At 41.3% G+C, this 12,863-nt stretch overlaps 1 protein-coding gene across 3 annotated transcripts in view; it reads right to left on the reverse strand.

The window, feature by feature from the left end:
- Positions 1–4,820: 4,820 nt before the first annotated feature.
- fezf2 (FEZ family zinc finger 2) overlaps positions 4,821–12,863 on the reverse strand; it is a 37,226-nt gene continuing 29,183 nt past the window's right edge. Inside the window, exons 1-5 of one of the 3 annotated variants that reach the window (XM_086291110.1) lie at positions 9,413–9,968; positions 7,925–9,179; positions 7,561–7,695; positions 7,346–7,478; positions 4,821–5,660 (exon numbers count right to left, since the gene is read on the reverse strand). In XM_086291110.1, the coding sequence (XP_086147236.1) occupies positions 5,410–5,660; positions 7,346–7,478; positions 7,561–7,695; positions 7,925–8,677 (1,272 nt within the window). In that variant the 5' untranslated portion in view covers positions 8,678–9,179; positions 9,413–9,968 and the 3' untranslated portion in view covers positions 4,821–5,409. Of the gene's footprint in view, positions 5,661–7,345; positions 7,479–7,560; positions 7,696–7,924; positions 9,969–12,863 lie in introns of those variants that run through there. The other 2 variants (XM_086291112.1, XM_086291111.1) reach the window with 2 other exon arrangements.

Below are 12,863 nucleotides of genomic sequence, written 5' to 3' on the forward strand. Positions count from 1 at the left end.
CTGACGATTTTTAGCAATATGTTCTAAGTATACCTTAATGTCCTGCTTACATGTTTAAAATGAAGATTAAAATTCATGTAGGTGTTTGGTATTAGTTATGTAACAATGTCATTTAAGGCTTAACTTATTTGAAATCTTGTACAGGTAAATACTTGTACAGAAGCTGAAACTGTTGTCAAATAACACACAAGTTATATTTGTGTAAATCTGTTTATTCATAAAAGCGTGTTGCTTTTTTTCAGGTAGTCTTAATTTAGTTTACATTTTCAATTGTGTAATTAATACAAATGTTATATGTAAGAGATGACAGGATCATCTATAAGCACTTTCTTTTATTTGCTGCTAAGGTCAGTTTTTTGTGAAATATTTGCAAATATATTCTCAAACTAACTCTTTCTTCTAGCTATTTCTGCAGGCTATCTTTAAAAATGTGTTAACAAGTTTATATGGATGTGATTTTGGACTTGTTCATGGCAGAATTGCTGCTTTCACTGCTGTTACAGTTTAATAAAGGTGAATTGTTCAGTAGCACTCACAGTCTTTGCCTTTTTTGTCAATAATAATCAGTTAATATTTCAATTGAAAAAATTAAGTAGGATTTAAAGCCATAATTTGTGTTGCAGGAACATAATTGCAATGTGTTTACATTACATAATATCATTGCGTACCACTGGCAAATAAAAATAAGTTGGTGTTAAACATTAAAATATATTGACATTATGCAATACATTGATATTATGATAACAGATTAATATTAGTACATCAAACATGATTTTTTTAAGTAATCTGATGTAAATAAAATACTTTGATTTGGCAAGCATTAATTACTTGAGGGAAAGTGGAAAATTAAGTCAGTCATACTTATTCATATTATGTGGGACCGATGTACACAATAAATTCAAGTAAATTGAAAGAACTTTTTTTTTCAGTGTAGCCTTACTTGGCCATTTAAGGTTACTGTGTTGTTTCACTTTGGCTATCATAGCCAGCTGTTTGAACATGACCTAACATACAAATTCATGAATAGGAAAAAGACCCACGTGCAGCTGCTGTGTGTGGGTGAAAAAAAAAGGCATCACAACTCTGCAGCTCACTCACTTTAGCGGGAAGTAGTGAATTAATCTGGGAACGTTCAACACTAAACTCAAACTAATCACAGTGATTTGGAAATATCTTTACCAAAGTAGTTGAAAAGTTATCTTTTGTTCAAGGGTGCTTTGTCATAATGTTTTAGTCACATCTATTTAGTAATATGTTATATTTATATAGCGCCAAATCATTCAGACTTTGAAATCTGAATGTTTAAAAACATAATAATTCATTGTTAATGGATTAGAAAACAAGCTAATTCTTACTGTTTGTCGTGTTTTGAGAAAATGAAAGTGATTAAACACAACATAACAAACGTACACAGCACAATCTAAAAGTTGTGCCCTGGAAGCAATTGCCTTGATTTTATACTTTGAAGAAACAGATGTGGCATTAAAGCAGTGAATACTTGATGTTGTGTGTGTTTTGTCCTAAAATTGGTCAAACAATAAAAATAACTAAATTCAGTCTCTGACTAACAGAAACCTGAAGCTTCACCACCCTCGTCCACTACAGGTTCCCCCCGCAGCTTCTGAGCTGCAGACTAGATAGCTGCATGGATGGACAGACGGATGGAGGTCAGAGAATGGAGTCTGACAACAAATCAGTGATGAGAGCTCCCTCACTGCTCAGTTCCCAGCAGCCCACGCTTCCCTCCCAGCCACAAAACACATCCTCTCAGCCTGCCATGCCCTTGACAGGCCAAAGCAGATGAGCAGGCATATCCAAGGGACAGGCTCCTCACTACTGTCCTTAAGACATTGTGATGAGGTTTTGGTGGAGGAAGGTTCTGGGATGACTTTGTAAAAGAATCTAAATGAGGTGTGAGTGAACGCTGTGCCTGTTCACTGCATCTTGAGTGGCTCATTTCTATCCATCATCTTGGACTTTTTGGTCTTTGGACAAGCAAGTTCAGCATTTCTGGTATTTTTTTTAACCAAATCAGAGCATAATGTTAGACTAGCTCCTTTATGAGAAATGTACAATAATGTTGTTTTTAAACATCTCATGTCAGTATCTCTGTTTCCTTTGATTGCACAGCTACAGACTGAAGAGAAACCAGTGCTCATTAACCCTCAGTACTTTACAATGGAGGCTCATGGTCTCAAAGGGCTAGTGGTTCACTAACGAGGGGTGGGGTGGCAAGGCACCGCTTTGTGGCGTTGTTAAGAAACAACGCCACAAAGCGGTCCCAGCCTTTCTAAGCACAAACTTAGTATAAACTTTGAATGTGCTTGTGGAAAAGCAAATGCAACGTTTATATAGCACCAAATCACAACAGCCGCTTCACTGTGCTTTATATTTTAAGGTGAAGATGCTTATAGTATAAATCAAACGCAACGAGCAAGCACTTGGCAACAGTGGGAAAGAAAAACTCCCATTTAACAGGAAGAACAGCCCAGCAGAAGCAGGCTAAGGGAGAGATGGCCATAACTCCTTCTGATATAGCATTTTGATGTCTAATCTCCTTTTATAGTTATCTTGTTTTTCTTGTTTATTTCATTTACTGTTAGTCTTACTGAATATCTGGCACAACAAACATGCACTGTAGGCTGGTTTTGACTGGCTGTGAAAATGTGTTTTCTGCACTCTCCTTTGTGAATTCAATTTAATGCTCGCATTATATAAAACTATAAATCTAGCTGACTTTTGTTACATAGGCATGATAAAAACAAGTTGATTAAAACGTTGTTCATTCAAATGCTCAATGAAGAGTACACACACACAGTCAGCTGTTAGATTAAATCTTGTTTGACTGTGTTTTCATTTCCATCACCATCATCCGTTAGTTGTTGTGCTGGTGTTAGTCATGGTATTTAGCGGTTTTGCTTCTCCAAGGAATCACAACCTTGTACTGGGGATAACATCGCATATTGCCCTTGTATTACTTTAACGAGCTCCTGTCTCAGATATTGTGGGAACGTTGTCCCCTGGCTAGAGTGACACAAGCACTCTAACCCCTCCGCCTTCTTTGAAAGAAAAAAGCTGCTACCGGGACGCTTTAATTGGAATTTCATGTGGGCTAAACTGGGGGGAAACTGGTGTAAGTTAACATTTGGTAGACTTAATTGGTCTTTTTCTCTCCTTCCTCCTCGATCGGGCACTTGCTGGACTGGCGAAGCTTCCCCGCTAATCTCCCATTTACAATCAGTTCACTGGGACAGACAAAAAGTCCGCCTCTTGCTTTTCTTCTCTTCCTGTCTCAGACGAGCTCCTTTGTAGTCCGTAAATTGCCTGAATCCCCCAGCGATCCCCCGGTGGTGGAGAGAGCAAAAAGAAAGATGTCCTCATGTTGTTGACAACTGATTAGCGCTCCACCCCAGAAAGGAAAAAAAACCTTTAATCTGCTGCGCGTGGGCGCGCCTTAATTAAAGCTCCCGCGCACCAGTCAGTTAACGTGTTTGTGGATGTTGAGGCGGTTGCTCAGATGCTGGAGAAAAAAGAAAAAGTGCGGAGAAAAGGCCAACCTGCCTTTAGGTTATTTACTGAGCAGACGTTGTTCAGTCCTACAGCCCGTAGACCCTGTGTGTGTCAGTGCGCGCGCGCGTGTGACCACACGCATTGCGTTGGTAAAAGACACAAACTGCCTCTCACACAGATCCTACACTCTGCCTGATGTAACAGTATTCCGTTTGCTGGATGCTCGTGCACGCATGGAGAAGGCGCGCACCGAGGTCATCTTTCAAGTATTGGATCTGCGAGTCTTTGTCGTTTATCGGCACGTAGGACACAAAACACCTTTCTCCCACTCTTGAAACAGGAAATAAAGTGACACGTTTGAGCAGTGTTCCCTTTGTTTGAGAGGTGGCGCGTGACGCACAAATGCCACATGATTACAAAAACATCGACTTTATTCCTCTGACAGGATAAATATTCGCGATTTGATGGAAAATTCAGCAACAGCGTGGTGCGTCAACTGAAGACCTCAAAATTGCGGAGATATTTTAGTTATTTCCTAATAATTCCTATAATAACTAAAAGATCATCTGGTTTAAGTGTTTGTGTTATCGGAGCCGCACACATCAGCACAGAGCCCTTTATACGGTCTGTTTGAGCGGACTGGCTAGATTTTCCTGCAGATGTCTGGTGCACACTGATGAAAAAGGTGAGCGGGGCATTCATCTGCTAATATTAGCCCTGCCAAGCTTCTGAGGGCCTGGCCGACCCGGGTGAGCGCTAATTGGCTGTTAATGAAATGAGCGCCATTTGGGAGCACGGATCGGCCTCTTGACAGAATGTGTGCAGGGATAATATTGTTCCAGAAGCCGTGCGGAGAATAACTTGAGCTCTATTAACGCGGAGGCCCAGATAAGGAGCTGCGGCCCGAGTGCTCCATTATCTCCTGTTCTGATGAGCGGCTCCGGATGACGGCGTGGCCCCCACCCCCACCGCTCCTTCTCCCGAGGCTGTTTAGCTGCTTAATGTAATTCGCTTTCAAGAGCCTCGTGTTATATCTGATCATTTGTGCCATTAAGCCAGAGTCAAGTGTAAATGCAGTATTATTAAGATCGTGTCTGTCAGTAAATGTTGAATAAAAGTGGCCGCAGAGCATACAGTACCCGCGCTCCAAAATACCAGTACCGTCTGCGCTCGTGCACGCGTGCCTCCCAGTTTACATTTGCTGGAAAATGTAACAAATAGAATTAATGAAAGATAAGAAGCAAATGAGACTTTTTCGCTGTTTTTATTTTTTAGGTTGTGCCGTTTTTCCACTATATTTCCAAATGTCGTTTGTTTTAGTTACTTCGTCTTTGAATATCACACACTTTGGTTGTCTCGCGGCCTTCTCTGTTTTCATTTACGGGTTTTTTCTTGCGGGCACGTGTGTGTTGTCTAAATGTGATATTTGCACCTTACAAAGTGTTTCAGAATAAACTTTGATCATATAATTGTTTTATTTTCAAATACCTTCAAAATGCAAACATGGCTCAGACATTCAGTTTCAATATAATTTAACTTATTTATTCACAGGAACAGTTTTTCAATGAAATAAACAACATGGCGATGCATTCCCCAGATGATTCACGTTATTATTATTATGATTATTATTATCGTTATTTACAGTTCCATCGTGGAGACAGGGGGTTTCTCTTTCAGTCTGTGGAAATGCAGAAAGAAATTCTATGTGGACCCAAAACATCGCGACAGTGTTGGGCGGATGTTGTCTGTTTTTTGTTCGCTGCAGCATTCCTGCTGAGACACTGACGGGAGCCGATTACCTCATTTCTTTTCAAAGATTCGGGTCCAGTTTTTTGAACTCCCTCACTTCCTTGTCAGACCTTAAAAACTAAAAAGTCATAGCAGGAAACGAGCAATGGCTCAGCTCTGCAGCTCTCTGGAGGCTTCTGAAGCCGCCGAGAAGCCATTGTCATGCAGCTTCCTGATGTGCTTCTTCAGGTCGAAGTTGCGGCAGAAGCCTTTGCCACAAGTGGCGCAGGTGAAGGGCTTCTTGTCGTTGTGTGTGTGCATGTGGAAGGTCAGGTTGTAGATCTGGTGGAAGGCCTTATTGCAGATGGAGCACTTGTACTGTTTCTCCCCGCTGTGCGTCAGCTTGTGGTTCTTGTAGTTTCCTGCGAAATAAGAGAATTAAAACACAATGTCATTTTTATCACAGTCTTTTCACTTTGTCTTCACAATTCTTCTGAGAAGGAGTTAAAAAAAGGATTCAAAGGGGGAAAGGTGTGACATTAGAATTTTTGCCACCCTTTTAACATCTGCTTATTTAACCCGTGGCCTTTTCGCAGCACGAAATCAAACGTTCATGTCTCGCTGATGTGTGAGTGTCAATAGAAACAACTCCAGGTCAAACGAAAAAAGTGCATCTGTGTGAAAACCAGTCGTCTGACCATAACCAGCTTTCCTTCCTCTAGTATAAAACGGCCTAAAACCAGTATTAGAAAATAGAAAAAGGGGATAAAAATGCACTCAATACCTCAGAAATATTGTAGATTTCACGGCTTCTAATATCAGAGAGCAGATGCGCTGATGAGCCCGTCAGAGCTGAGGAGAGTCAGCTTCAGGGGAACTTGGGTTAATTTAAAAAAAAATCCGCCTGGTCTGAGTTAATCGTTTTTACCCTGAAATTACACAGCTAAACATTTCACTCCAATCTGGCCAAAGAAAATAATTTAATCAGGAGAATCTGAAAAATAAAACCGCTTGAACAAAATTTGAATATAAATTTTTCTGCGAAACATCTACACATTTAAAAAAAAAAAAAAAAGCAGAGAGGGAACGCGTTTTACAACTGCGATTTTTCTTTTTCCACCAGCAGTTCAGCTGGAGCCTCCTCCACCCCACAGCCTTCATTAATCGGCTTTTTGTGTGCCGAAGTCAAAAAGTTGTCAAACTTTGTCAAAATCAAGCGCAGCCGCAACTAAAGGAGGCCGGTTTCCAACTTTGCCGGGGTCTGACTAATGACCCGGGGAAAATGCGACAGTCTCGAAGGTAGAATTAGTCCGTGTAAAGTGACAAGTCTCATTTCCACCCACCGATTCGTGCTCATCGGTGAGCCCACAGTTATTTCCCCTTTGACTACTTCAAATATAAGCTTTTTCTGCTTTTACCGCAGACGTTATTTATTTCGGCAGCGCAGATGCCAAATGTTGAGGATGAGCGCCGATGTCGCCACACTAACTCCAGCGAGTCTGCATAAAGAGCTCTGCTCGGCTGCGAACTTCCGCAATATTGAGCGGGCAGAATAATCGGAATCTTCGTGCATAATGCTATAAAATTCTTAGTGCATTTATGCTCCAAATCTCAAGTCCAGCTTAACAAAAACAATAAAATAAAATAAAATGGCATTTTTTCGTATTTATATTTTTCGTCAGTAGTCAAGTTGAGAACCCACAATTTCGTTGTGTATGACAATAAATGATTATTTTATTCGATTCTAAACAATGTGCGCGAGATGTTAAACAGCATCCAGCACAATTAAAGCACAGAGTCCATCAGCCAGTGTAGCAATTATTTCAATCACGTCTCCTCTTAGTGAGGAAGTTCTCCACCGAGTTGTGGATTTCTAAAAGCTGACTGCTCAACCCAGCAAAAATAATGACTAGGCTGCACGGCAGCAGATTTCATGAAATAAATTCGTGGAATAATAACACGAGCTGAAGAGAAAGCTTTTTGTTCGTTTGCACATGAACACTGAATCACCGCAGTGTTGAAAATAGGAAACATCACATCAGGATACAATTTCCAGTCAGTAATATAATACAGCTGATTAAAGAGGACTCCAGCGCCCAGTATTTACCTTTCTGGTGGAAGCCTTTCCCGCAGAACTCGCACACAAATGGTTTATACCCTGCGTGGATCCGGACGTGAGTGTTGAGCGTCGAACTTCTGTTGAACGCTTTTCCACACTGGTTGCATTTGTGAGGCTTTTCCTTACAGGTCAAAATGAGAGAAAATAATTCAAACAAAGTCAAGTCAAAAAGCTGGAAAGGTCACAGTGAAACAGTGTCTCACCTGCGTGTGGATGATCTTGTGTCTGCACAGCGTGCTGGCCTGCCGGAATCCTTTACCGCACACCTTACATACGAAGGGCCGGGCCCCCGTGTGCACCGGCATGTGTCTGGTAAGATTGTAATGCGCATTAAAAACCTGCAGACGACACAAAGGCATACAAAATATGAGTAAACATTATTCTAAAAAGACAAAAGACCTGCATTTTTTAAAACAAGCGTCAGAAAAAGGAAGAAAAAAAACTAACATCGGCCTCAAAAGTTCATTATTGAGTTTATATAGGTGTGTAGATGCTGGCGCATTTGTTCATGTTTTATATAAAATATAGAATATAATAACAATGTACAAAAATGCATTAAAACCGTACCTTTCCACACACTTCGCAGGTGAAATTTTTGGGTTTTCCGTCCGCACTGCCACTGCCGCTGAGTTTGCTGTGTGTCTTTATGCCGCTTTTCTCAGCTGTCAGGCCGTGGCTCTCTTTCACTATCTGGTCCAGCTGCCCTGGCAGATGTTCCTTGTGTGGGTATTGAGGTGTGGGCAGCTTGTCGGTGCCCACACCGGTCAGTTTGGCATTCTCCAGCAGCAAAAGTCTGTGGTGCGCCGACAGAGAGGCCTGGGCCTGCGGGCTGGAGAGCCAGTGGCCGGCCAGCAGCTCCGACTGCTGGTACGCAGAGTCCAGGTAATTGAAATAGTAGAGCGAGCCACTGCTGGGCACGGCCTGGTTCAGGACCTGAGGTTTTACCACCCTGCTCCCTGACGTCAGCAGCTGCTGCTTCAGGCTCGGATCCCCTTTGCCGCACAACCCGCAGTTTCCTTTGCACGGAGCAGCTGGCGAGCCGCACAAAGTTCCCCTAAAACTGGCTCTCCACAGCTCCGAATAGCTCATCAGCGCCTTGGCTTGGAGGTCGTAGCTGAAGGGCTGTAGCGGGATCATGCAGGGGATTGGGGAACAGAGCCCTAGCAGTTTTTTCCCCTCTGAACGTTCCTCCGCGTTCCCTTTCGGCTCCGAGCTCTTGGACATGATCCAGTCGATGGAGAAAGCCAGCGTTTTGGGAGCCGCGGACGGCGCAGTCCTCCCGCAGGACACCACCGTGTCTAAAGAGGCTGAACTTGCCATTTTGTTGCCGCTGTAGTAGTTTCGCTTTGCAGCCGAACAGAACTTGGTGTGAGCAACTCCGTGTATAGTCCAGCTGCCCCGCGTCTTTTCACTCCCCTGAGCTCCCAGCAGAAAAGACAGGCGGACACATCAGTTTAATAAGCACCTTGCTGTCACAGTGTCACGCATTTGCATTCAAATGGCCCCCGCCTCGCAACAATAGCATCCAGGGGTGATGGATTAATGCTCATTAACTAGCACACACAAAATTAACAGACATTACAGGGCTCGTTAAGGAGAAGAAGAAGAGGAGGAGGAGGAAACAGAGGGCAAGAAATGTTGTAGCCGGAGCTCCTGGACACCGAGTTAAGCCAAAGTTACGTCTGTGTTGTACTTTACCTTCTTATTGTTCAGATGGGAGTGGAGAAACCAGCCGACTGCTCTCTGTCAGACCTTGGCAGCGCCCGCCCCTCATCAGTGCAGATCACTGTCTCTTGACATAATCGGGCACCCAAGCACCTAACTGGGTGACAGGGAGACAAATCTATAGAGGGGATGGCACGTAAATATGAAACCATTCCATCAGTAAAACTGCTGCACAATTGTGTTTTCATCATTAATCGCGCTTTGGAGGAGCTGAGTGAGTCTCCTGCTTTCATTTGGTTAACAACACAGTAATCTTTTTTTTTTCTCGGAGAGAGCTGCTAATCCTCGGAGATGGGATCCGTCTTTTTCCTCGCCGGCTTATAAACTTACTATTTGTATAAATTCGAGGACGTCCAATTTCCACCTGTTTAAGAGCACAGACTCCCTTTGGATCCTATTAAACGTTGTTCCTCCTTCCCCCTATTCAAAAGAAGCAATTTTCCAGAGCGATTCAGGGCTCAGCGCTGCGTGGGGGGGTGGTGGGGAGAACACAAGCTCTTTTACTTTTAGCTACTAAAGCACTGCGTGAACTGGTTTTGTGTTTTTTTCTTCCTGAAATAGAGGGACGGATTAAAGACGGAGAGAGGAAAAAGAAAAGACTTAGCTTGGTCAGGGGTATACACGGACAAATGAAAAGAGAGGCCTTTTCTCTAAAGAGGCGTACAAGAAGTTTGCTGGAATCCACGGTGTTGTGTGGGAGTTACAATGGGCAGCAGAGTCTCATCTATCCGCTACAAGGGCTGTGTTGAATTTATGTGTTTGCAGGCCAATTTACCTGAGGGACTCCCAACAACTGAGTGGGAGAGAGGGGAGTTCATAAAACATGCGGAGGATCAAAAGAGTGTGCAATATGGGCGAAATGAATAGTCTTTTATTTATCACAGCGTTTGCTCAGTGCGCATGATGACGATGCTATAATGTATTTATTTAACTTGGCAGAACCTTTAAACTTACACAAGAAGAAGAAAGTGAAACGTTTAAGATAATAATGTTATTTCCGAGCCTAAAATGTGACATGATTGTCATATGAATGGGAAATCACCGGTAACACTTAATACCCTCAAGGTATTTAGAAAAGTAGTATAATTTGTATATAACTTCTTCGAAAAGTTACAACACACCTTTTGGTAACTGGCGTGCGTCTTTGAGAGCGCCAAAAAAACCTATTTAGGCTAGAATTTATTCTGCATTTATTCTGTGCAACACGTACAAATATATTTACTCTATAATGTAATTTTCTGTCACTTGGTATTCTTGTTCTAGTCTCCTGACATTTGAGTCAAAAAGTAGTTTTAGGTAATGAAGTCGCATCACGAAGCGCTGTTCAGGAACTTTAAACACATGGGTGTGATATATCGAAATTCCATGTTTTTATGGTGACATCCTCAGGCAGCATACAGCCTCTGGTAACTATAATAACAGTGCAAATTCTAAAGTAATACTTAACTAATGTTAGCAAATTTCCATTGCTTATTATTAACAAACCAGTGCCACTTTTTTCAAGCATGAACTGATACTCGATCATTTTAGCTTCATTTCAGACGCTTTCATTCTCATAAAAACAGAAAGCTATTTTTATTCATCAAACTGACATCGACTCATTACAGCATCATCAAATCTTGCATCTCTAAATGAAGCACAACTTATAGGATTTGTCCTCTGTTTGTAAGTGTGAGCAGGCCTTCATTTAAAGAATTGTAAAAACTGATCCGGACACTTAAATCAAGACTTTTACACTGGACGATACAGTTAATTTTGAATTAAGAGAGCATTTATGTTGTACAGAAAAATTCTGTATCATTAGGTTGAAATGTATTTTGGATTTGCCATCTTCTAAAGAATCTGCTGTTTTGTGTTTTCACTGAGGCCTTTAAACCTTCAAACAGAGTCACAACATCAATACGCACATATTTTTATTATTGTCGGGTCTGTACGAATATGAAGCACCTTGAGGCAATTGTTGTTGTGATATAAATAACATTTAACAGAATTTGTTTTATGTTAATGGCTTCCATAAGATATTAGTGGCTGATGTTGACCACTTTTTATAACCCATTATAGAAAGTCTGAATGCCAAAAACCCATGTGCTTATTGCAAAACATATCTATCGCTATCGCTATACTGAAATATGTGCGATAAAATGTTGCACTAAGTTTTTATCTGAAATGTGTCTCTATTTTGTGTTGTAAAGCTCTTTAGAACACTAAATACTCAGGGAGGGCTGCTTTATTTTGTAGTAGTTGTTTAATGAAAGTTTTATAAAAGACAATGATAAAAATGTAATTTAGCTCATTAAATTTAGGTTTTGTGTTTTGTGTATTTCTTTTTAATCAATGATAATTAAGGTTGATGATAAATGATAATTGGGTGTAGAAGATAATAATTTACCTCAGTCACCACACACTTCATGCTATATTTACCCCAGGACATTCAATTCAATTCAGTTTTATTTATATAGTGCAAAGTCCCAACCTCAAGGAACTTAATGCTGTAAGGCATATGGTAGGGATGCTTTTTAAGGTTGTTAACAGGGAAGCTATTGTTAGGATAGGAACATTTGTATTATTCTGTTTAATTTTACAAGTCCACCTCACATGGAAGGATTATTGCTTGTTGTTTCTATGCTACTCATAAGGTAGAATACTCTAAATTGAGGTATTATTTCTGGTTCACTGATACACTGATCCTATTGCTGTAACCAGCCTCACCCGTTCACTTCTAACCACAGTTAGCTCAGGCATTGATTTAAGGGACTCTTGCTTCTTGCCGGAAGGTATGCAAGGGCTGGATGTGGCAAAGCTTAGCATCACAGTGTTGGGATTTTTAACTGTTTTTCCTGTCTTCATCCCTCCACAATTCCTGGGGTAATTGTAACCATCTACATTTATGCACATTATTTTTCAATGTAAATGCAGACATACACATTTGCAGGACCATAAATCATGCTGCACAAATTCTTCAGTGACTGATTGATCGATTTCAGTACAATTATATGCACATGAATTTCTTTACTAGTACGCTGACTTGCAGTGTTGAAGTAACACAAGTGCTGACATTTTCAGTGTATATTCTGTCATAATTGATCTTTAAAAAAGTTCAGGAATAAACATATAATTATTAGTTATTAACATCAGACTTGCTTCAACAGTGTGTCTTTTATCCTGTCTTCCATCATTCACCCCCAACCGGCCACAGCAGATGGCCCCGCCCCTCCCTGAGCCTGGTTCAGCTGGAGGTTTCTTCCTGTTAAAAGGGAGTTTTTCCTTCCCACTGTCACCAAGTGCTTGCTCATAGGGGGTCTTTTCTGTACTATTCTAGGGTCTCTACCTTACAGTATAAAGCCTCCTTGAAGCAACTGTTGTTATGTTTTGTGCTATATTAATAAAACTGAATTGAATTAATCATTGTGATTGTGTAATTATGACATTAATGTAAACAAATAACTACAAAATAAAGGTCAGTTTTCAACACACAGTGTAACATTATATGTAGATGGTATATTAGTAAACACTTATCGCATTGCCAGATACCAGTGCAGCATTCAGTACTGTCAACTCATATTTTATTACAGAGATCAGAACGGAATCTGGATGGACGGATGTATGGATAGATTAGAACATGTCCGTCCATCCGTCCGTCTTCTTCCACTTATCTGGGGCTGAGTCGCAAGGGTAGGAGCCTAAGCAAAGTAGTCCAGACCTCCCTCTCCCTGGTCTCCCCCAGCTTGTCAGGGGGAACATCAAGGTGTTCCCAGGCCAGCCGAAAGACAGAATCTCTCCA

The sequence above is a fragment of the Aulonocara sp. 'chitande type north' Nkhata Bay genome, linkage group LG5 (assembly GCF_057382095.1).
Source record: "Aulonocara sp. 'chitande type north' Nkhata Bay isolate Kocher_YH1m ecotype deep benthic linkage group LG5, A_spYH_male_GT1.1, whole genome shotgun sequence".
Taxonomy (NCBI): Eukaryota; Metazoa; Chordata; class Actinopteri; order Cichliformes; family Cichlidae; genus Aulonocara; species Aulonocara sp. 'chitande type north' Nkhata Bay.